This window comes from Oncorhynchus masou, chromosome 28 (assembly GCF_036934945.1).
Source record: "Oncorhynchus masou masou isolate Uvic2021 chromosome 28, UVic_Omas_1.1, whole genome shotgun sequence".
Taxonomy (NCBI): domain Eukaryota; kingdom Metazoa; phylum Chordata; class Actinopteri; order Salmoniformes; family Salmonidae; genus Oncorhynchus; species Oncorhynchus masou.
Window position 1 is genome coordinate 20701840 of NC_088239.1, and position 25328 is coordinate 20727167.

The 25328-nt window shown below is 43.6% G+C and overlaps 2 protein-coding genes across 2 annotated transcripts; both read left to right on the top strand.

The window, feature by feature from the left end:
* The first annotated feature begins 605 nt into the window (after positions 1 to 605).
* On the top strand, positions 606 to 7918 carry eef1e1 (eukaryotic translation elongation factor 1 epsilon 1). The gene is made up of 4 exons (XM_064941529.1): positions 606 to 715; positions 1478 to 1675; positions 5315 to 5410; positions 6168 to 7918. Exons 1-4 carry the CDS (start codon positions 632 to 634, stop codon positions 6309 to 6311), a joined length of 522 nt encoding a protein of 173 aa, XP_064797601.1. The 5' UTR covers positions 606 to 631; the 3' UTR covers positions 6312 to 7918.
* Positions 7919 to 22111: 14193 nt separating this feature from the next.
* bloc1s5 (biogenesis of lysosomal organelles complex-1, subunit 5, muted) lies at positions 22112 to 24457 on the top strand. The gene is made up of 5 exons (XM_064941530.1): positions 22112 to 22398; positions 22814 to 22896; positions 22999 to 23128; positions 23417 to 23475; positions 23715 to 24457. Exons 1-5 carry the CDS (start codon positions 22380 to 22382, stop codon positions 23886 to 23888), a joined length of 465 nt encoding a protein of 154 aa, XP_064797602.1. The 5' UTR covers positions 22112 to 22379; the 3' UTR covers positions 23889 to 24457.
* Positions 24458 to 25328: the final 871 nt, after the last annotated feature.

Genomic DNA, 25328 nt, shown 5'->3' on the forward strand with positions numbered 1-25328 from the left:
TAAGTCGCTCTGGATAAAAGTGTCTGCTAAATTACTAAAATGTATTGCTAGGGTTGGTGTGAAAAGGTTCATTGATCAGACTGAATTCAAATGAGACTAGTATTTTATGTAGGCATACATTCACATACAAAACAAGAGTTGAATTGATTAAAACCTCTCAGTTAACACTACGCCTTACATTAACCAAATACCAAGATTTGTAAACATGAGATATCCATCCACCAATTGAAAACCTTTAATGTGCCTCAGTTGTTTTTCTGTGTGTGCAATTTTTACTCTGCTGAAATATTTTTGGATTAATTAAGAAAGGTAGAATTTAAGATATATATGACAATGTTTAATTGTTTAATTTATACATATAAATTAAACAAATAAACATTCTTAATTTGATAATTCATGTGTAAGCACGTTTTAGCTACATAATAAATACATTATTATGTAACGAAACATTTATGGAGATAGTATTCCTATACTATAAATGACTTTGATCTGATGCAACGTAATGAAACGAAATAATAGCCACTTTTCATGTCACCATTGGCTGAATTTGTTGTCGATTTAAATCTAGTGGGCAGGAGTGAGTCATTTCAACCAGTCATGTGCCATCCCCCTTGTCCCATCGTTTGCAAAGATGTCGTTGAAAGAGCTATCCTCGCTGGAAAAGGCTTTAGGATTGAAAAAGCCAAACAAATACAGTACTCAGGGGGATAGGAAGGTGAATTTGCCATCTAATGGTTTCGGTTACAGTTATCTATATGTGCTAAAGTAAATAGAGCTTACCACATGAACAGTAGGTTAAAAAGAGTCGTGAGCACATGCTAGCTACGAAGGTAGCTGGCTTGCTAATGTTAGCATGCCACTAGCTAACAAGATAATGACAGTAGCTTTAGCTAGTTCTGTTTTAGCGAATGCAGGTCACTTAGGAACAACGAAGCTATAACTTTACCCCATATAATTTGTAGAGTACATGTATAATCATGTTTGAGTTAAGCTGTGTTATTAGCCAGCTAGCTAAGCTAACATTGAATGAAACTGCTGCCTGTTTGTGCCATGTGATAGCAATCTTAGGTTGGCAACGATTTCTGGCTCCAACTCATTTCGGTGGAGTGCTATACTGACTCAACAGCCTTCATTACAATGTTAGAAACACATACAAGTCACAGGGTGTAGTCAACGTGACTGCATTTGTAAGCACTGAAATACTGTGTCTTGTTGACAAGTCACTACAATACAGACACTGACATTGTGTCCATAACTCTTATTTTTTATTTTACCTTTATTTTACTAGTTAAGAACAAATTCTTATTTTCAATGACGGCCTAGGAACAGTGGGTTAACTGCCGGTTCAGGGGCAGAACGACAGATTTTGTACCTTGTCAGCTCGGGGATTTGAACTTGCAACCTTTCAGTTACTAGTCCAATGCTCTAACCACTAGGCTAATACTAAATGTACACATTGACATTCTCTCCCATCCAGGTCCCAGTCCTCCAGAGTGTTAGTGGACCAGCTCTGGTCGGCTTGGTGACCATCGCCACTCACCTGGTCCAGGAGGCCAAGCGGCCCGAGTTGCTGGGTGGGTCAGCAGAACACAAGGCTGTAGTGCAGCAGTGGCTGGAGTATAGAGTCACCAAAGTGGACGGATGCCACAAAGAAGATATCAAGACCATACTAAAGGTAGAGACCCAGAAACAATAGTAAAGATTATTCTCCAACGATTTATAACTTCAAATCATCCAAAATTATAAAGTCAATAAATAAAAAATACAGTACCAGTCAAAAGTTTGGACACACCTACTCATTCAAGGGTTTTTGTTTATTTTTTGCTATTTTCTACATTGTAGAATAATTGTGAAGACACATGGAATCACGTAGTAACCAAATAAGTGTTAAACAAATCAAAATATATTTTAGGTTTTAGATTCTGCAAAGTAGCCACACTTTGCCTTGATGACAGCTTTGCACACTCTTCGAATTCTCTCAATCAGCTTCACCTGGAATGCTTTTTCAACAGTCTTGAATGAGTTCCCACATATGCTGAGCACTTGCTGGCTGTTTTTCCTTCATTCTGCGGTCTAACTCATCCCAAACCATCTTAATTGGGTTGAGGTCAGGTGATTGTGGAGGCCAAGTAATCTGATGCAACACTCCATCACTATCCTTCTTGGGTTACTACATGATGCCATATGTGTTATTACAAAGTTTTGATGACTTCATTATTATTCTACAATGTAGAAAATAGTAAAAATAAAGAAAAACCATTGAATGAGTAGGTGTGTCCAAACTTTTCATTGGTACTGTTTATCGTAGTCAGTTTTATTGTCCAATGTAAATGTGGACCCACTGTTTTTCTACGATTGCTGTCAAATGGGATAGACAGGCTTGGCGAGCTGTGTACGGAGAGGGTCTAGAATAGCAGGGCCTGGGAGAAGCCCCTGAGCCAAACTCGCCAACCCATGCTCCACCAGCCATGGCCAGACAGTGTGTGTGGCTCATTAAGGCGTGGGGACATGAATCTAGTCTGATATATGGCCCTTCAGTGACATGGCCGAGATGGGCAAAGCAGTAGACGAGAGCCCAGAATGGCACACACTTTACAGTGTAAGTCTTTAATGGGGGGGCCGCTGTGGCTGTCGACAGCGTGAAAGTGATATGAAGCCACTGGTTGGCTGGACAGGCGCCTCTCGGCATTGACTGTCAGGGTGACATGCCGCCATGGCATTACTGAAAAGTTCTACTGATCCAGTGTATGTGGACAGGCCTTTTAAAAAATGTAATGGTGCCACTTAGATGTTAGCCCTGAGCCTGGCTCTGTGCCCCCACTGGCTGCTACAGCTGTCCTGCTGGTTCAGAACTCTAACAACATACCAATAATCCCAGAAATTAAAGGGGTCAATGTGGGCCACAATAGCATCCATTTTTATTTTTTTTTGCACTTGTAAATTCTACCATGTGAACAGTTTTTGTTGATTATGCAGAAAAACAGCCAAAATGTTTGATTTTGATTTTAGTAGTTACACTTTGGAATCAATTTCATGGGTTGGCCTTAGTCATACCGTTGATATAGAAAACCTCACGTTTTGGAAAATAACACGTTTTTCTTCGGGAGCTAATGTTCTACCTTGTGCAATAACTTATTCTTCACTGGGACCAGAAAGTGCCCTTCCTTCACTATGGTAGAATAGTCATGGTGCTATAACCCACAACCTTTGTGTTCTAGTGAGGTCTAGTAGCCCCAGTGAGCACAGGGTCGAAGAAGGCTTGGATAGGCTGTGGTTGTGGGGGGGGTGGAGGCGCAGAACCCAGGTTCTGAACTCCATGTGGAGGGGGAGCCGTCTCCTGTCCGGCTGCGCTTCCATAGCTGTAGGGAAGGTAAGGGTCTGATTGTGGCAGAGGAGTCTGCTGCCTTCATGCCTTGCTTGGCAGCACACTTCGGCTGCACAATAACTCCATTAGCCCTCAAGACGCTGTATGTGCAGTACAAGTGCTAAAGATGGTTCTGTCCCTTGGGACCTGCACAACCATGCGCCCCCCCCCCTCCTGCATGCACACACACACACAGCCCCTGTGTGCTTTGTCCATCCAGTTTGTGGAAGGTTCATTAGATTTGCAGGCGCCCAAGTCAGTCGGGAGAGAAGTGGGCCACGTGTAAGGCATCTGCGCTAGCCGGAGTGGCCAGAGTTGTGGGGATGCCATGCCACGGCAGGTAAATACATATTCCCCCTCAGGTCGTGCATTATTCACTTACAGATACCGCGCTCTCCACTCATACGTGCGCATCACGCACTCCCAGATAAATAGGTTAAATAGATTTCAGGCCTGTGTTGGCTCCACCAGCCACCATCTTGTTTTTCAACTCTTTTGACTGTTAAAAGACTTTATGTGGATATTTGGTCTCTTTAACTGTGGATATGTCATTATCTTTTTTTTCTTTTACCCCTTTTTTCTCCCCAATTTCGTGGTATCCAATTGTTGTAGTAGCTACTATCTTGTCTCATCGCGACAACTCCCGTACGGGCTCGGGAGAGACGAAGGTTGAAAATCATGCGTCCTCCGATACACAACCCAACCAGCCGTACTGCTTCTTAACACAGCACGCATCCAAACCGGAAGCCAGCCGCACCAATGTGTCGGAGGGTACACCATGCACCTGGCAACCTTGGTTAGCGCGCACTGCGTCCGGCCCGCCACAGGAGTCGCTGGTGCGCGATGAGACAAGGACATCCCTACCGGCCAAGCCCTCCCTAACCCGGACGACGCTAGGCCAATTGTGCGTCGCCCCACGGACCTCCCGGTCGCGGCCAGTTACGACAGAGCCTGGGCGCGAACCCTCGATCCTGACTAGTCTCCCAGTCCCTGCCGCTGACAAAACATCCCCACAGCATGACGCTGCCACCACAATGCTTCACTGTAGGGATGTTGCCAGGTTTCTTCCAGATGTGACGCCTGGCATTCAGGCCAAAGAGTTCAATCTTGTTTTCATCAGATCAAAGAATCTTGTTTCTCATGATCTGAGAGTCCTTTAGGTGCGTTTTGGCAAACTCCAAGCAGGCTTTCATGTGTCTTTTACTGAGGAGTGGCTTCAGTCAGGCCACACTACCATAAAGGCCTGATTGGTGGAGTGCTACGGAGATGGTTGTCCTTCTGGAAGGTTCTCCCATCTCCACAGAGGAACTCTGGAGCTCTGTCAGAGTGACCATCTGGTTCTTGGTCATCTCCCTGACCAAGGCCCATCTCCCCCGATCGCTCAGTTTGGCCGGGCAGCCAGCTCTAGGAAGAGTCTTGGTGTTTCAAAACTGCTTGTATATTAAGAATGATGGAGGCCACTGTGTTCTTGGGGACCTTCAATGCTGCAGAAATGTTTTTGTACCCTTCCCCAGATCTGTGCCTCGACACAATTCTGTCTCTGAGCTCTACGGACAATTCCTTCGACCTCATGGCTTGGTTTTTGCTCTGACATGTACTGTCAACTGTGGGACCTTATGTTGGCAGGTGTGTGCCTTTCCAAATCATGTCCAATCAATTGAATTTACCACAGGTGGACTCCAATCAAGTTGTAGTAACATCTCAAGGATGATCAATGGAAACGTTTTACATTTTTCATATATATATATTTTATACATTTGCAAAAATGTCTAAAAACCTGTTTTCACTTTGTCATTATGTGTGTAGATTGATGAGGGAAAACATGTGGAAAGGGGGAAGGGGTCTAAATACTTTCCAAATGACCTGTGAAAATCTGTCAAATATCATGCAGTTCTAATTAACTTAATGATCCACCAAAAGTAATTTACTTAAATTCTTTCCCTCATGCAGGACCTCAACAGTTATCTAGAAGACAAGGTTTACCTGGCAGGAAATCAGTTCACCCTAGCCGACACACTCATGTACTACGGAATTCATCACGTCATCGTAAGTCTAGCGTCCAATAACCAAACAGAGCCGACTTCAATCAGAGTTTAATTTAAAAAGCGGTTTGTCAAACGGAGCTCACAATTAAAGGAGTCATATGGTTAAAGGGCATGAGAGAGGAAACTTGACACAAGCAGAAAAGATGAGGCGCAAATTGATGTCTTCAGCCCAGGCCAAGGAAGAAGTTTGTTGGCCCCTGGAGGCTGACAGAGAGAAACAGGGGATCATATGTTGAGAAATGTCAGCGGTTGTGGCGGAGATGGATCGTTGCCACCAGCCACAAAGGAGTCAGTTTAGTTTTTTATCACAGCGGTTAGCCTCTGTCCTGAGGTCAGTCAGCAGCCCAGTTCAGGGGGAGGACTATCATAGCTAACGAACACAACTGGTATGATTTTAGACTCTGTTTCAGGTGCAGTATAGCTATCTTAGACCAGGCTTTGGCAGCCTCACAACGAGCCTGAAACAGGATTATCTAATATGTTCACATTATTTTGGTGTTATTCTCTTCATTTAGCAATTACACTTGTTTTGTGGGGAAGGAAATGTGAATTAAGTTACAAGCAGAGTTGCTTCATTAGTTTGGGTACTAGCTAATTATAGCCAGAAAGATGCATTTGCAAAATATAAATGGAGATTACTAACATTGCTAGACATTTATAATGTGACAGTAGTGTCATTCTCAACTTTTAAACAATGTCAGATTTGTATAGTATGGATCATCAGTGGTAAAAATGAATGTCCCCCCTCTCTGTCCCAGGTGGACCTGGCCGTCCAGGAGAAGGAGAAGTACATGAACATGACGAGGTGGTTCGATCACGTACAGCACTACCCCGGCGTCCGGCACCACCTGCCCCCCGTGGTGGTCCTGAGGAACAGAGTCTACACCAGCGGCCACCACTGAGGTTTCCTGTCCCGTCAGGGTGCACTGCTGGCTGCCAGGATGGCCCAGGGCGGACTTGAGGGCTAAACAGCAGGGTGCTGACATCTCATCCCCCCCCCACCTACCCAACAGTATGGGCCCCTCCCTCGCCTTCGAGGCGTTCTGTGTCTTTTGTTGTTGTTGTTGTTGTTGGGAGTCTGTCTGTTTTTTTTATGACTGCAGATGCTGTCAGTGTCAAGGTGTAGGGATATTCTAGTGATGCTATCTGAAACTGGCTCCCTGAAAACATTCTGGCTGGTGAATGGCAGTAGGGTTTGCTGATACCTGTCAGCAATTCTTATCTTTTCACTTAAAGGGATAGTTCACCCAAATTACAAAATGACATTGGTTTCCTTACCCTGTAAACAGTCTATGGACAAGGTATTACAGCAATCAATAGTTTAGTTTCCCATGCACTGTTAACACGTGCTAATGTTTTAGCGTTTGTGGCACAAATCCCATTCAAGTCATAGAACTGATATTAGCATTTTTTGTTCAAATCATCTATGATTTTGTTGAACTGCACAAACAATTTTAGATACTTTGGATGATTTAGACATGATACGCTAAATGGGCTAATATCAGTCCCTTGACTTGATTGAGATTTGTGCCCAAATGCTGAAATGTTAGCATGTGTAAACAGTGCATGGGAAACTAAAAACAAAGCATGGATTGCTGTAATACCTTGTCCATAGACTGCTTACAGGTTAAGGAAACCAATGTAATTTTGTAATTTGGGTGAACTATCCATTTAACCTAAGCCAAGATTGTGAAAAATTATTATTAAAAAGTACAAGTGACTTAATAGTTTGCAGTGTCGCTTTAAAAAAAGTCCCTCTTTTGCAATTTCAACATGTTACTTAAGCAAAATAGTTCCAGTCTGCCCAACTGTGTTTAACTATGTAATCATCATCCACCACAGATCCCAGGTCCATTATCAACTTTCCGTCCTCATGAATGTATTCTTCAGTCTTAGTTTCTCAAGCTGCTGTTCCACCAGCAGCGTGGGCAGCAGCCTCTAATTCAGATCAGAGTCACTCGAATCAATCTGTGTGTTGATGCTGAAGGGCAGAGGGCAGACTACCAGCTGCCATAGAGGCCACAGCGTGCCTCTGTCCAATGCCAGAGCCCTGGGTGACAGCCACGCATTGTGTGTCATTTCACCCTCTTACCCATGGGGAGAGGGGCCCAGGGGGTGGGAAATCATTTTACCAAAACATCCGAGCGATAATACACACTCGCACCACTCACACAGCAGACTGGATTTAGCCATTAGCTCTGTCAGTGGTAGGAATCACAGCTAATATATATATATATTGAAATCGCTGTGTTTGCACAACAAAATAGTTGGGTAATCTTTGTCTTAATTGTGAAAACTTTATCTGGTATGTCAAACTTAACTGGTTTACATTGATACACTTTCATCCAGCCTGTGTTTTGTCATATACACCCTTCTTGGCCCACCTAGTTTTCTGATATGTTCTTCCTTATGACGGCTGCTGCTTTAATGCTATGTTTTTGTGTTATTTAAGTCTACAGAAGGTTGTCCTGTGCCAATAAAAATCAAAGGGAAACAAAGATAATCTTCATCTCATGAGTCGCAGCTTGTTTAGTTTTTTATCAATCGCTTATGTAGAATTCAAAGAATTTGTTTTTAAAATTTGGTGGGTCCATCGATTAAATAACAGCAAACAAAGTGCTATGTGTTCCAGAAAGTGTAAACTTGTGAAAGCAAACATCCTGCAGTCTTTTGAGCAGGCCTTGTGACTAGATAAGAAAGAACATTGCACTACTGGACCATAATAGAACCACTGTCCTGTTGTTTATTTCAGTTCCATGTAGATATCATTGCTGCTGCTGCTGAAGAGAAGCTTAACACAGCATGTCACGCTTTATCTTTGAGGTGTCCGCTAGATTGAGGAGACTGAACTTAAGAGGGCTTTTGTTTTATTTATCTATACTGCGTAGACAAACTTGGAAGTTATACAAAGATTTCTTTGAAGACTTATAACTCATGGATTCGCAACGAACTCGAGGATGTGTAACAACGAACTTGAAATTAGTTTTTCAGATGTTTTGTGTGCTGCCGTGACTATTTGCCGTAATGTCAAAATGGCAGTGTCATTAGTTCTTCCAGCTTTGCAGCTGATGATCAAACCAAAGCCAAGACAAATCCATAGATGAAGCCACAGCAGGTAACTCAAGACAGCCCAATTAGTATCAACCTCTCCCCGGTCATCTGAAGACAGAGGTTGCCTCCTCTACAGGGGTGGACTGCCACAATGAGCTCACATTGAGATCTTCCCCCACATGGCAGACGAGGCAGCCTTTATTTCCCCCACCCCCTGAGGGGTCAGCGATAGTTCAGGGGTCAATTGGCTCGGTGGATCAGCAGGGTTCACTGATAACTTCAACTCTCACCAGGAGTCATCTCTAAGTGTGTGAACCTGACCAGACGCCACCTATTGCTCACTCCTCTTCATGGCCACAAGGGGTTTCTCTGTGGGAAGGGCATGGGGGCAGAGTCCAGGGCCAGGTGAGGTGAAGTTGCCCTATGGACAACTAACTGATGAATGACAGCTCTACTGGGTCTTACCGTTTAAAGTGCAGTGAGGAGAACCACAGGTTCCACAAGCAAGATCATGTGGCATGAAAGCAGTTTTGCCAATAAGTCCTGTCATGAAGTACATGATGCCAATCTGAACTTGTAAAAAAGGAAGTGTGTTCCCACAGATTCAGGCAGTTTCAATAACTGGTGCCTTAGTACCATCTTCCTAATGAGAGGCAAATGTGGTGGGGTATTCCCATCACGTAACACCCCACGGTGTTAGTCCGAGTGCCATGTCGGCAACAAAAAATAGTTTGTCTTGTTAATGAGATCGAGAGAGCGGCGCATCCGACGGTACATTTGCCCCTGATTGATTAAATGAAACAATCAACACTGCGTGGGGGCGTGTTAACGTGTCGTAAGCGCTTGTGACAGGCATTGCCTTATCCTCCCCTTACAGATAGTGACAGTTCTACCATGTGCCCATAAAGATGGCATCTGATTGTCAATTGCAATTACACAAGTGCAGAGGCAATGATCAGGCAGGTGGGGGTCGTTTTCTTTGCACACTTTTGGGTTCAGTCATTGGTTCAGACTTTCAGGGCTTGAGGGCAAGTTGGGAAAGTTATTTTGCTGCACTTTCCTCTCCTCTCTAAAGGTGCAGAGGATCGTGTGAGACAGGTGAGCAGGGGATACATTCCAAGGTTGGGTGTATTTCTCTCTTTGTCTGTAGTGTTTATGTTGAGCTTCTATATTAGAAGCGTGGAGTCTTAATGCAGCTTCAGTATTATAAGCAAGCTTCAGGGAGGTAAACACTGAATGGGGGGGCAAACACTAATCTTGTCACAAGTTATATATTTTTTTGTCTTTCTTTTCTCTGGGGTGCAAGTACAGCCATGCCGTGGAGAACAGAAGGAGCCCAGGTGTGTGGCGAGGAGTTTACGAGACGCACTCACTCACTTCATCAGTCAGAGAGGGGCGGCTGATTCAGCCTAGGTGCTGAAGTACATGTGTGCATCCCGGGGCAATGGGATCACACCTAAACTCAGGCACGGATGGCAGACTGCTCCAGAATTAGCCTGCCTCGCTCGCCCTCTCTCTCTCCCAACCTGCCTCAGCTGCACACACACTTCCTGGCTGCCGCGTTCTGATTTCCTGGGTGTGTGTGTGTTTTCATGCGCTCATTCAGGGGGTTGTGGATTTGGCTTGGGGGCAAGGGGTGAGAGGGACGTGGTGAGTTCGAGGGGGATGGGAGGAGTGCATACCGTGCAAGAAGCAAAGAAGACAGCAAACTTCCCTGTCTGGATAAGTTCAAATAATGGGCTTCTCAGTTCTCAAGTGTGGATTTGTCCTGCGCTATTTCTAAAGTTGCAAAAGTCTTGATCTTTTTTATATGGACCCCTGCTTTAAGGAGTCACTGGGGTAGAGGTGCAATAACATACACATTATTACAGATTTCTTGTTTATATATTACCAATATGGAAGTGGTTCTCCATAGATTTTGCCGGGGAATTGAATCCTCCAGGACATTTTATCGGCTGCACTCTGGCCTTGTGGCATAGAGAGGCCATTCTGTGCCCTCATATTCTATTCTGAAGAATGTGTCGCAAATTAGGTATACATTTTTTCTCCAACTCAATGCACCCTTGCCTCTCTACCCCACAGGTCTATGCCACTTAACTTTAGAATGCCCTCCTGCCTTAATGGTTTTTGATAGGATGTCTTCGGGGGGGAGGGGGCTCACTTCTCTGCGAGAAGTGATACCAAAAGTAATTGCGTCTGAAGCCCCCTTGACAAGGGCTGTACTTTTGAAATGGCACTGCCCAGGGAAGCGAGGGGAATAAGCGGAGAGAATGGCGATGGTAGTGAGCCTCAGATGCATTCCTGGGTGGAGAGAGGGCATGAGGGGGTCAATGCCATCAGCAATACCCTATAATGACCACCCTTGGAACAAAAACAACACCTTCATTACCATTTCTCCTCGGCTCATCTGCATATGCATCAACTGGCTGTGCATTTATAATTTCTGCCTTATTACAATGCAGGTTTTAATTCGGGGTGACTAATTTATTTAAACCTGGAGTGAAATTATCCCCCTCTTCCAGCACTGTTTCCCTCCTTATCTTGTCACATTTCCCTAATGCAAAAAAACATTCCTGATTCAGAACAACTCAAGCAAAGTTTGATATGATTAACTGTAATTATGTGTTACCTAACTGACCTGCTTACCTTTGGTGCAGTAGTATAAATACATATGCATGAAGGAGGGGTTTACAGGAATAGTATGTGTTTATCTTTCATTTTATATTAAAGTTTGCATTTCCACTTTTTCCCAAAAAACACTTGATACAATGACAGTACTTTGGCATATTTTAACTCTGGGTTGACTGTATCATTTAAGCCAAACCAATGGACAGTTCCCAATGTCCACCTCACTGAGCATGGTGTTAATGCATAGCCTGGGCACAAAGGGAGCCAGCCGTAATGGCGCTAATGTATTAACCTTGACAGGACATGATTATGAACCAGAAGTGCACCTTTTACTCATGCCTGGTTGTTTCCCGTGTCTGTGTATATGTATGAGAGAGTGTGTGTGTATATCAGAGAGTGTGTGTGGGCTTCAACGCTCACTGGTTTGATTCTGGACTGGGGGCATGAAGCTGCAGTCTGGCATAGGGGACGCCCCCTCGCTCACCCGACCGCTCCACTCACTGCTCACTTCTCTCTCTCTCTCTCTCTCTCTCTCTCTCTCTCTCCCCTCCCCCTTCTCACACCACATGACCTTCCACAGCAGGACTGGCCCAGGACCAGGAGGGGGGTGATGATGGGGGGGGTTATGGACAGAGTAGCAGCTGGGGTCTCAGTCTTACCCCTCAGTGAGCCTGCTCTGAGTATTAGTTAAAGTACAGCTATGCAAGTCACTGATATGAAAGGGTTAGGCAAAGTACAGCGATTCAAGTCACTAATATGAAAGGGTTAGGTAAAGTACAGCGATTCAAGTCACTAATATGAAAGGGTTAGGTAAAGTACAGCGATTCAAGTCACTAATATGAAAGGGTTAGGTAAAGTACAGCGATTCAAGTCCTGATATGAAAGGGTTAGGTAAAGTACAGCGATTCAAGTCACTGATATGAAAGGGTTAGGTAAAGTACAGCGATTCAAGTCACTAATATGAAAGGGTTAGGTAAAGTACAGCGATTCAAGTCACTAATATGAAAGGGTTAGGTAAAGTACAGCGATTCAAGTCACTGATATGAAAGGGTTAGGTAAAGTACAGCGATTCAAGTCACTGATATGAAAGGGTTAGGTAAAGTACAGCGATTCAAGTCACTGATATGAAAGGGTTAGGTAAAGTACAGCGATTCAAGTCACTAATATGAAAGGGTTAGGTAAAGTACAGCGATTCAAGTCACTGATATGAAAGGGTTAGGTAAAGTACAGCGATTCAAGTCACTGATATGAAAGGGTTAGGTAAAGTACAGCGATTCAAGTCACTGATATGAAAGGGTTAGGTAAAGTACAGCGATTCAAGTCACTAATATGAAAGGGTTAGGTAAAGTACAGCGATTCAAGTCACTGATATGAAAGGGTTAGGTAAAGTACAGCGATTCAAGTCACTAATATGAAAGGGTTAGGTAAAGTACAGCGATTCAAGTCACTAATATGAAAGGGTTAGGTAAAGTACAGCGATTCAAGTCACTGATATGAAAGGGTTAGGTAAAGTACAGCGATTCAAGTCACTGATATGAAAGGGTTAGGTAAAGTACAGCGATTCAAGTCACTGATATGAAAGGGTTAGGTAAAGTACAGCGATTCAAGTCACTAATATGAAAGGGTTAGGTAAAGTACAGCGATTCAAGTCACTGATATGAAAGGGTTAGGTAAAGTACAGCGATTCAAGTCACTAATATGAAAGGGTTAGGTAAAGTACAGCGATTCAAGTCACTAATATGAAAGGGTTAGGTAAAGTACAGCGATTCAAGTCACTGATATGAAAGGGTTAGGTAAAGTACAGCGATTCAAGTCACTAATATGAAAGGGTTAGGTAAAGTACAGCGATTCAAGTCACTGATATGAAAGGGTTAGGTAAAGTACAGCGATTCAAGTCACTAATATGAAAGGGTTAGGTAAAGTACAGCGATTCAAGTCACTAATATGAAAGGGTTAGGTAAAGTACAGCGATTCAAGTCACTGATATGAAAGGGTTAGGTAAAGTACAGCGATTCAAGTCACTAATATGAAAGGGTTAGGTAAAGTACAGCGATTCAAGTCACTAATATGAAAGGTTAGACCATATTTTGGGCATCCTGTCTTATAAAAAATGTGTCATTGTGATATTTTGTGGATTATTGGAAAACTGTGATGTTTTGTTGGTCCAGTAATATACTGTAGTTCCCAAGCTGCTCCTAAAGGCCAGTTCCTTGGTGTACTACTTAGTGTTAGTGGTTAGTGTGAGGGGCCGTTACATTGCATGGATACATTCTGCTGAACATGCTTAGACCAGAAACAAGCATAATCTGGGTTCGTACAGCCGCCCCTCAGTGTGTTAGCTAGCGTGTATTCAACATGCAAAATGTTCTGTGTCAAACAGCCATGGATAAAGGAAAGACAAATGATTGTTCAAAGGTTGCAACTGACAAATTTGCCAAATTACACAGAGTGAGTCTATTTAAGTGAGCATGTGCTGTGAAATTGATTATGCTCCTCTGTGGAATAGCCTCCAGTATGGTGCATTCCTAACTTAGGACTGTCTTGAACTCTTAGCATGGAAGGGTACTGTCCCTGAGTCTCAAATAGGGGTTAGGTCATGTTGTCACCCCCGGCAACCACCCCAGGGGACATACAGAACAGGACCGGGGGACACCAAGAGGTACGATGTCCTGCAGATGTGTCCGTCTTGGAAAAATGACAGGACATGTTACAGCCATCCACCATCCTTGCTCAAATGGCCTGCAGTCAACCACTCATTTCCCAGCTCAGACACTGCTGAAGGAGTCACTGCTAGGGATGTTGGGGGGTAGGTTACTGAGAGAGCTCCTCAGTCAAGCTATATTTAACTGCACATGACACACAGCTGATCGCTGGCTCCTTTGAAAAACATACATGGCCGAGGCCTGCATGAAATTGACATTTGCAACCCGGGGACGGCGCGCATGAGACAGGACAAAGCCAGAGTATTGTTCCTTGTCCGAGGAGGGGGGGGGGGGGGTCGAGCGTCAACAAAGCCCACGTCTTATCTCATGTTTCCCCCACACTTACGTTAATGCTCGTTACACGCTGGCTTTTCACCACACCGACTCGTCGACACTAACCGCCCGCTTTGAACTGTGCGCCAGAGGCCCCAGAAGCCCAACGGGCAGCAGCAGACTGGTGCGCTATCAAAGATGCTGTTGATGGGCTGGATGGATGATGGCGGAGGTTATACAGGGGTACAACGCTATGGAAATGATAGTATCATAATGGGCCCAATGTGCTCCTCCAGCCCCCCCACCCCCCATCCACCGCCGCTCACCACCCTCCCCAGTCGTCCTTGCAGGCACGAAGACTTTGCCTTCCTTACGGCCCTTGTGGACTTCCCTTGTGACTTTCACAGCTGTCATGCTGTGCTCCGCGACCATTCATTCAAGCTTAAGATCCGTGGTGGGTGCTTTTTCTGTGAGCATGTGATGGCCCGGCTCTACACACACAAGTGAACGATTCCTGTGCCTCCCGTGTTAATGGGGTGTGTTATTTGCCATAATGTCATTTCACAGGGGGTTACGGCACTGCAAAGGCAATTATATGGATCTTTAGCAAGGCAGGTGTACTAGGTGCCTAGTCTTGAATGGATTTGGTATTATGTGGAGAAGACTATAGACGGGTTGGTTGTTTTGCACAGGGTTACTCAACCAGGGCTTCGCAGCCTTATCCTGCATGGGGTTTGCAAAAATATATGTGGATTTTATTTTAAATATCGCTAGCCTCGATAGAATAAATAGATGTTGGTTTACATAACCTACAGTAGAAAAGAGAAGGATGTATTATTTCTAATGATGTCAACTTTATTTCTCAACTCTTAATATTGAGCAAATGACACTCACTGGAGTGTCTGGCATTGGCTTTGAAAAAGCAACAGCGAATAGGCTGTCAGTACGGCAAATGCTGATGGTAAGTTTTCTTGGCTTGGCCAACACATGGCTAACCAGTTAAACAACTGCAAAATGTGTTAGCGAAAATGTGTTTGGAATTCCCTTTCTAGCTAATAGGCTATGTTAGAGTTTACACTTCCTCTTCCAATTATAATGTGGGCATGTCAAAATAATGAAAAAACAATCTACCAAATCTATTCATGTTAAAATGTTGATTACTTCTCATTTCCATTATCATTCACCTGATTTTTTTCTAATGCATTATGGGGGTCCCTGGGTCACTGGTTTGCCTGGGTGGGGGGGCCCTGGGTCACTGGTTTGCCTGGGTGGGGGGGCCCTGGGTCACTGGTTTGCCTGGGTGGGGGGGCCCTGGGCAAGAAAAAGTTGAACAAAACACCCAGAAAAAAAAAAGTTGAACAAAACAGAAACGTGCGCAACTATGCAGCAAAACAGACAGGGTTGGCTTAGATTGTTAACAACATGTAAACCCTATTTTGTCTCAATTAGCACTTGTTGTCTCTCAAATACATTGTTTAAGTTGTAGCTGGCAAATTTTTGGCGTATTAGCATTGACATGAATTCAGTCAAAACACCTCAAAACAAGACATGGTATCAAGAACAAGATAAAACGAGCTGAAACGAGCCACCTATGATTCTCCACATGGCAGTTTCTTGTCATTGTTGCAAGCTATCTGACCGCTCAGAATCATAACAAAGCGCGGCTTCCGGCCCCATTGATGCCCATGCATGATTTTCGTGATGTTGTCAGAAAAGCCACCATCAATTTCATGGTGCACAGTTGATGCTGTATACTATGTAATGTTATACTTGACAGTATAGTTAATGTGGATAATTCCAAAGCCTCATGCCGAGTGACTCATGAAAACACCCTGGGACTATGTGGGAACCCAAATGCATTCTTCCCAGTTGAAAAGTGTGGATTTGCCATCAGTTTGTTGTTGTGCTTTTTTTGGTGACACAGTGTGATAGGCCCTCGAACCCTCCGTTACCCTGGTAATATCTCCCTTTCACTCCCTTTCATAAAAATTGTCAGCTGAGGATGGCTGAAGTTTAGTCAAAGACAGTTGGAGATCACCTCCAGGGACACACAGAGAGGGATGAGGGAGAGATGTTAGTGAAGCGCCTCGTGGCTCGTAGCCCCCCGATCTGCTCAGTGACACCTCTCCTCCAGCCAGCAGGATGAATGACTGGAGCTGCTACTCCCATGTCTCCCTCGGGAGAAACCTGGCCTACGTCCATCCTCACACACATACACACCCGCATTCAAATTGATATCCACACACACATTTGTTTGCATCACATGCATAAGGATACACTCCTACCGGGGCACAAACACATACACAGACATACACACACGCGTCAAAGGAGGCCCGAGCGCTATCACTGCTCTTTGTCTCCCACTGTCATTGCTGAAGGGCTACTGCATGTAAGCTACAAGACAACATGTTGTAGCAGCGTAGATCTGGACAACCACAGAGGTTCTCCTGACCTGAGGGCTTCCGTCCTTCCTTCCTACCACACAGACCTTCGAATCTGAGGGAGAGAGAGGGAAGACGGCAGGCAAGAAAGTGAAAGAGAGCAACAACTCTCTGAGATGTGGGACGCACGGACGACAGCCTTTCCCTCAAGGAGGCCGCCGTCATCTGCCTTGGCGGACACCAGCGCTAAACTCCTGTCAGGTCCCATCTTACGTCCCACTGTCCCCCGTCTCTCTCTGGCAGGACGCGCCTCTCCGAAGGGGGTCACGTCACACACAGGGACGGCAGTCACTTGTCCCCCTCTCAGGGGTGTACTGTACTGCCCTGTCCAAAGACGACCTGCTGCGGCCATTAGGGTGGCAATGTGCCTGCTAGGATTTGGACACGGTAGTGGAGAGCTCGCTTTCAAGCGCTAAAACTTCCACTGGTAGATTTAGAGCAGGTAGAGACATTTTGCTGCCAAGGTTTTGTCTTGTGCCTCCATCTATTTAAATGTTGGGTAATGTGTACCACACATTATTTATGGTCTTCTTTATTTAATGTAAAGTACATGAGTACTGTAATTTAACATTACTATTATTGTAATATTTTTTCTCATACAGTTGAAATCTGAAATGTTTCACTAAATATTCTGTACTTTAACTTGTAATTTATTTGCTTCTGTAAAACTATCATCTCACTTCTATTTTCCCCACATTCAAATGTGCCTCCTGTGTATAGCACAAGCAAATTAATATTAATCAAATGTAACTCATTTCAAGACCTACATTTGATTCAAATAAAATATGAAATTATCAATCCTTTGTCTCAACAAAAAACCTGTTTATTTGTAAAAAATAATTTAAAAAATAAACTTTTTAAATGTCTGTTTTTCAGCCACTCTCTTAGAACAAGGACATGAGGGAAAGGCTTGTTGGAAATGTATTTTTCTACAAACACAGTGCATCTCTCCTAGGTGACTGCTTAACACATGCAGTAATTGTAAACTTCCCCCTGGCACTGTATATGTGAGTCTGTGTGTGTATGTGCGTGTGAATGATTGTCCTGTGCGTGAGGGTGTGTGCACGCACAGTTGCATGCATATGTACTGTATGTGCGTGTGTTTTGGCATGTACGTCTGCTTGTGTTTTTGTGTGTGTGAATATAAAGTGTGGTGTGTATATGTGTGTGTGTGTTATGTGTCTATGCATGCATTGGGATTACGGTATGTTCCTCCACAGGTCCACACAGAAGGAGGCCTGACTTCTGTTTTTCCCGACACAATTCTGTTTTTGTTTTGTGTTTTTTTTCTGTCTTCTCAGGACAGGAAGCAAAAATGAATTAATAACATTTTATAGGGGCCAAATCTTTTCAGCATTTCCAGTCCTGTGAGCTAATTTGACAGCTCATGGGGTGATGCGGATTCCACTTCAGAGAGACAGGTACCCTAGGGCTAGCCAGCTGGATTGTGGATGCTTACAGATTTGGCTCTCGCTTCCTGCTGGGTGTCATCTGTCTCCTTGGTCTCGCGGTGGATAATTTTTTGTCCTCCTGACATCATGTGCCTGAGCAGTTTGTGCCTGGCAGGGCTTGTCTGTCCAGGTTGGCCATCAAAACCAGCCAGCATGCATCTAATCTGACGAGGCACCACTCCAAACACAGCCGCCCCCGAGCGCCCCCTCTGTCCCACGTCGAAAATCACGGCCCCACAAAAAACTTCTCAACCGTCAAGACCGGCCCCCGCTCCTCCGCCAACATGGTAAAGGGGTAGAAGGAGAAGTGTTGGGGGGGGGTATTCCGCCAGGGGACTTATTTCGCTCACGCAAAGAAAATGTCCCTACTTTCTCTCCTGTGGCTGTCACTTTGATTGCCGTCGTGGTGTGGGAGGGTCTGCCTCAACAGGTTTGGGCCTCTCCCTGCCTGTTGCCGGCAGTTGACTTGGACACCGCCGCACTCGGATGAGGCAATCCTTTGGTTGGATTATAGTTGCGGTGGACGGCCCCGTGGGAGAAGTGACAGCGCAGTGGCCCGCTAATCCTGGGGACAGCCCCAAACCGGGGCCCGCTGAGAACACTAATCGTAAACGACACAATCGTTCCACTCCAAGGAGGGGCAGTTTACAAATCGCAAGATGCGGCTGACAAGGTTGCTTGGCGAAAAAAAAAAAAAGAATTTCCCAAAAAGCACATGATGACTACATATGTTGATTTTCAGGCTGTGAGCTACGTGGCTGCCGCTGCTTCATGTTGCTTGTTGCTGCCTTCCTCCACTCGGCCCCTTGCTTTCTTGGCCCTGGGAGAACATGACAGCAGGGCAGCGTCATGCTCCGCCATGCCTCCTGAGGTGCCACTATTACCGGGGCTCCAGTTATTTCCCGGGGCCTCTCACGTTCTCTGACATGGTGGAGGTGGGCAGCTCAGGAGTAGCCTCCAGGATGCAGCGAGTGGCACCAGGACCACTGACCTGAGCATTGTGAGCTGGCTGACTGGCTGAGAGAGAGAGGAGAAGAGGGGGGCAGGTGGGTGTGTGGCAGGAGGGGCCCCCGCCCAGGCAGTGAGTAATCCCACCCATCCGACCCCTTCCACCGGCACCTGTTCAGAGCCACAGTCACTGGCACTCAGCGTGCTGTGAACGCCAAGCACCATGGTCCCTCTGGCCTTCTCCAAGGGCCCAGAGATCATGACCAGAGCCAGAGAGAGGAGGTGGAGAGAGAGTGAGGGACAGAGAGCAATGTAATGCAAAATAATTATACCCATTGGGTAATGTGAGCAGCACCGTCGTTAGGGGCTGTGTGGAGAAGAAGAAAAAAAGGAGCTGTGTTTTCTAATCCGTCACCACGCTAACAGGCCTGATGGGTATGTTTTGTAAACCACTCATCCAGACCTCCCACAGAACACTCACCGTTTGTCTAAGGACTCAATGCTCCAGGACCTCAGCCACGTTACTGCAGTCTGAGCAAGGGAAGAGTACGGCTGTGGTTCATGAGAACAAAATTATGGGAGACAAATCAACATTCTATGAAGGGAAATTACAATTGTAGCTGATTTAATCAATTGCACATTACAAAATGTATTGCTAAATATTTATCCACATTTAAAATTGTAGGATTGTCTCATAAAACCTGTTTCACATTGTGAAAATATTTAGCATTTTTCACAACTTATTAATGAAGATGTAACATGTTATTTATTTTAGAAATATTGCAGGAAACATTGTTACAACATTTTAATTTGACTATCTTTATTATTTGACATTCTTTAACAACTATTTGAATGCACCCCACTTTGTGTTATCTACCCTTGAAAAGCCTTGCTATTTCAGAACAGAAGTGTGCAGCGAAGAGACCACCACTGTCACTGAATTTACTTAATAGACCTGTGAGAGAGATGTATGTATACACATGATATAGCTCATACAAGGGCCAATCACTTGCAAACCTTACTGGAACACAATCCTGGCAGATAATAGTGGACAAAGACAGTGCTATTTCTCGAATTTCATGTATAGCATTTACTTTTATTTTCTACTTCTACTCAAGTATGACAATTTAGTACTTTTTCCACCAAACAGTGGAGATACAGTAAAATCACGTAATGAGGTGATTCACAATCGTACACTTTTTTTTGTGGCTTTAGCTCAGTTCACTCATTTCTTTAGATGTGATTCAAGTGTGTTAATTCACTGTCAACTACAGAACATAAAACATTTTCACCCTTTTACATAAAGTCAATCAAAACAGAATGTACAGTTATTGGTGGAAGTACTTTTGAAATAAAAAGAATATGTATAATTCAACAACTGTAAATTATGTTTGCTTTATTTCTTCTCTAATGAGCAAATTGGCAGTGACTATTCATTTTTGATTGAATATCATGGCTCTTAGCATGTAATTACATTTTTAATCATAACTATAATTATGTTATACTCTTAAATTCTGTTACTGTACTACATTGTATCTACATTGCAATACATTACGCATATTACGCGTACTTCAAATGAAACAAGTTAATTAAATAGAGGAATAAGTAGAACAAAATATTTGATTTCTTCATTTGTGAAATGCTGTGCAGTTAATCAAAATATTATTTGGCTGCACAGCTGCACATGTACATTATAAACACAACAGGGGAATAGTTTATGTCATTGTCATTCTGCGTAAGTGCTGTTTTGTCCAACTTTCATGTTGTATCTGATCTTGTTTGTATGCAATCGATTTAAAATTTTCACAAACGTTAAAGATTTCCAATACACTCTTGGTCGATGGATCCTGGAGCACTCTGCGATGGCAGTTGATCAGTCGGCACACGAACATCTCATGACTGCAATCTCTTTAATAGACGGTGATCAAAATCAATGATGCAGATAACAACTATTTATCTAAATCATGTGGTCAGGACGAGAATTAGCTCTTGTCTGAAGACTTTCTTTTAAGTGGAAGTGACATTTCTGAGTAATAGCAGGCACGTCTGAACATGCAAAACTAGCCCCAAACAACCCCCTTTATTAATGCATTCTAATATGTTTATGTTCTTAATGTGTTTTTTTAGCCAGGAGTACTGCCAGGAGTACTTGTCTCTAAACAGGCCTACACTGAGAGGAGGTAATATATTTGCATTTCAATTGTTCAATGTCATGAACTTTCTATCCGAAAATAATTTACTAAACAGGGTCTCATTAACCAGACTGGACATTGTGGACATTGTTTCCACCTAGTGGCAAATTAAGGCAGCACACTTTTTTGTAAAAAACTGAAGTATTACTCTACCCAGAAGAAATAGCCTACTAAGTGATCTCAAACTTCTTTATATTATATCTGCATGACTATTGAAGAACAAGCCCACTAAATAATCTAGGCTAATTTTACATGTGTACATATTCATCATTTTTGGTCAGCTTTGTGAGGATACAGCGGCCCATAATAGTATAGTACTTAGTTTACTGGTTGAATGGACGATGCACAAAACCAAGGGGTTGGGAGGTGTAGTGGATAATCTGTCTTTTAAAGTCCACAATTTATATTCACATATCTACTATTTCCTGCTATGACCGACACTGCACACACAGCATAATTTTTAAATTCTAAATCCATGTGACAGCCACACACAATAAAGTATTACCCTCAAAATGATGGCCAATCCCTATAATTTCTACTGTCATCAGCTAGAATGGGGTGGTGTCATGTGTGTATTTTACGGATTTAAATGGATCATCTATCTTTGCTAACATACACTTCAATTAATTGAACTGTATGCAGAGAATTCCCTTAACGCCACACCATAGCGCAAGACTGACATCTGCAGTCCTGACTCATATGCAAGACCTCTATCCTCCATCATTATCATTGCATTGCCCTGGAATAAATTACAATTAATCAATGACAAAAAGTAATTTAAACGCCTCATCTCACACACACACACACACACGTACGTACGCGCACACGCACAGAGGGAGGAGAGAGAGCGATCATAAACCATCGGTGATGGAAATTTGCTGCTAAATATGTAGGCTACACCTACAGTTTATACATGTATTATAGTGACGACTGTACAGGTACCTTAGAATTTACCTCATGTAAGTGTGGCCCCCGTTTTGGGAGGTTTGGTTTGAGCCAAGACCTCGTACCCGGAAGTAGTTCGAGAATTTGTATCAGCTGACTTTAAATCAGCTGACAACAGTTGCAGTTTTGGTTTTTGCTAGAATATATTTAAGCTACGCTGGAGCTAAATATTTGCCAATTCGCATATGATAAATTGCATGTAAATATCTACCTTGTCGAAAATAGGTTGAAAGATAGCTTAGCAAGCTCATTCTATCCTAACCAACTGCTAAACAAAGCATTTCACGTGTTGTCGAGGTTTAAAGTAACTATTTGATTTTTGTGTATTAACGCGTAACTATGGACAAAATAGCAAAAGGTGAGTTAATTATCGTGTTACAGTTATTATTAATTGCAGAAAACTCGCTAGCTAGCCTGCACAACTCGAGAGAGTCATGTGTTGTAGTATTAACGCATACAATTTGCAGCTTCTAGCCTGGTCCCAGATCTGTTTAGGCAGCTTCACCTGGGGTGTAATCCATTACCCAGAACAGTTGCAAAACGTTCTAGTTGCAACGAAAACTAGCGTTTCTATTGGACAAATGCAGGTAAGTCCCGCCCTGTTTGCTGATCCTGGCCAATAGAAACGCTAGTTTTCTGAGTAAGTATTACTTTTCCTTATCCTGATTTCCTTTAACCCCAGTTTTGACTGCAAGCCCTATAATTAAGTTTCAATATATGACATGAGCAATTGCTCAACATGACTAGATTTTATGGTTTGTGTCTCCCATTAGATGTTGGTGATATTCAGTCCAGGCTAATAGACCATAGGCCTGTCATACAAGGGGAGATCCGCTACTTTGTGAGAGAATTTGAGGTAAATATTCAGCTTGGAAAGATGCACCGTAACATAATTGGGCATACAATGTGATTTGATTAATTATAATTTGTTAACATATACTTCTTTGGGATTTTGAAGGAGAAACGTGGATTCAGAGAGAGCCGTTTGTTGGACAACCTGAACAAAATGGTAGTGGAGACCAATGAGCAGATGTTGCCCAAGTGTTCAGAACACATGCATCAACACCTCTTTGAGGCTCTCACCCGATGTAAGCCTCTCTTCCTTACCTAGACGGCATGTATTTCAATTGCTAGCAACTACAGTTGTCATATCGAGTGATTTGAGTTATTATACTGTTTTATTTAATTTTTATTAGGATCACCATTCGCTAATGCAATGACGACAGCTAGTCTTCCTGGGGTCCCAAACATAACGAAAAATACGTATTACATTCATGTGTCACAGAATTTCAACTGCATTGTATTATTTCAACTACTTTTCTGTTAAGGCCAGAAAGTAGTTGAATGTAACATTTGTTAATTGTGTTTTCCTACAGTGGAGGCTGCGAATCACATGTCACAGAGGATCCAGCAGAGGGCGCTAGAAGCACAGCAGGTAAAGATGCATGCTCTCCTCAAATGAATTACCAATGTTATTTAACCATTGACAGTCATTTACATTCAGGCAATGATTGTGACAACAGACCAGAGTTGTGGTCATTTGGGACTAAACAGAAGAATTGAGTACTACCTAAATCTCTCCAAGTGTGTTTTCATTTTGTTTCATTGTTTTGTTTAGTTTGAAAATGTTTTGTGTCGAGCCTAACCCAGATCATTGTGTGTTGTGCACCTCAGAGCACCCAGCTGCAGGTGACCATAGACAGACGGAAGGAAGACTGGGATGAGTTTCTGAAGGAGCAGCAGCGTCTGAAGGAGGAGGTGGACGAGGAGCACGCCAAGGCTGTCGGACGTCTCAGCGTCATGTACAGCGAGATGAAGAAGGATCTGGCCAAGTTCTCCCGCTTCTGATCCTCTGTGTGTACGTCCATGTGTGTCTGTCCCACAGGAGGTTGGTGGCACCTTAATTGGGGCGGACGGCCTCGTAGTAATGGCTGGAGCGGTATAGGTGGAATGGTATCAAATACATGTTTGGTGCCATTCCATTCGCTCCGTTCTGGCCATTACTATGAGCTGTCCTCCCCTCAGCAGCCTCCTGTGGTCTGTATGCTTGTGTGAAATGAAGGTATTGCCTTTGGTTGATGCGGTACATAGTCATTGGCACTAACAGAGGATTTCTGAGCACTAGTGCTGCACAAAAGTCCACATTTTCCAGATCACAAATAACAAAGTGTGATTAACAATGTGGCATTTTCACAGGCCATCAAAATCAACATTTTCTGTCCTAAGCACATGGAATATGTAAACTTATGGAAAATGTCATTTTTAAACTAGCAATAACATGATTTTTCCTTGGTTGTGAAGCTTTTTACATCTTGAGTTTTTTTATGGAATCATACTTTGATGTGTGGATAGATGTGTTTGCCTTTAGCTGTATAAGAAAATAAACTGGGATTTGGCTCTGAGGTGATATATTTAAAGCTACGTGCGAGTGAAAAATGTTTCATGTCAGAAGCGCTACTCAAAGCTGGGTCAACATCTCAAACTTTACCCACTAAGCAGTTTTCCCAACTAGGCATCCCTCACCAACTCTTAAGAATAGAGTAGTCAACCTCTGACATCAAGTATAACAATCAACCTCTCAAAAGAAATTAATAAAAAATGGCTTCACTGAAGCCAGCTCAATTTGTCAATTGCTGAAATTATTTAGTGTTTCCCCAGGCCTGTTATGTACCCTTGTTAAATAGAGAGGTAGCGACTTCTAGCGCGTCTTATGTACGAAATACACATTGTATACATCGTCCAATGAATGCTTACTTGCAGGTTCCTACTCGACAATGCAAGTGTTGTTTCGAGAAAGTATTTTCACTGGACAATGGCAGGCTGTTTAGACTGATGGAGGGATGGACACCCTGACACATTCCTGACCACCTGGGAATAGGATATATCTCTGTTGGAAAGTGACAATAAGTATTTAAAATGGCTCTCATCAACACAGGATGGACCCCTTACTCAAGACTCCATTGTTATGTGGGGGAATGCTGACCTCATCAATCAGTATAAGTCAAATAAAATGTTGCCGAACTCGGCATGGCTCAAGTGTGGATTCTTTCTCTCAACACAAATGTATACTACGTAGTTCAGCAATGTCTTTTGACACATCTGTTAGACGGGCTCAAACAGCTAGGTATCCCATTTCAGGGAAGTCAGTCTTTTCCACTTCGCTCGCGCTGACCAGCAATGGCGCTGCTGCTGTCCGGCTGCACTGGGTCGCCCTCTGTGAGTGACTGGCGTCAGGGCGGGCACCCTGGCTGTTGTGTCATCAGAGATCAGAGAGAGCACGCCCGTGCC

Bases quoted from the DNA above. Each gene is read 5' to 3' on its own strand.
- eef1e1 (XM_064941529.1), top strand. From the start codon at position 632: ATGTCGTTGAAAGAGCTATCCTCGCTGGAAAAGGCTTTAGGATTGAAA. The intron at 716-1,477 runs GTGAATTTGCCA...TCTCCCATCCAG, and splicing joins GTACTCAGGGGGATAGGAAG to GTCCCAGTCCTCCAGAGTGT. The intron at 1,676-5,314 runs GTAGAGACCCAG...TCCCTCATGCAG, and splicing joins ATATCAAGACCATACTAAAG to GACCTCAACAGTTATCTAGA.
- bloc1s5 (XM_064941530.1), top strand. The intron at 22,897-22,998 runs GTAAATATTCAG...GGGATTTTGAAG, and splicing joins ACTTTGTGAGAGAATTTGAG to GAGAAACGTGGATTCAGAGA. The intron at 23,476-23,714 runs GTAAAGATGCAT...TGTGCACCTCAG, and splicing joins GGGCGCTAGAAGCACAGCAG to AGCACCCAGCTGCAGGTGAC.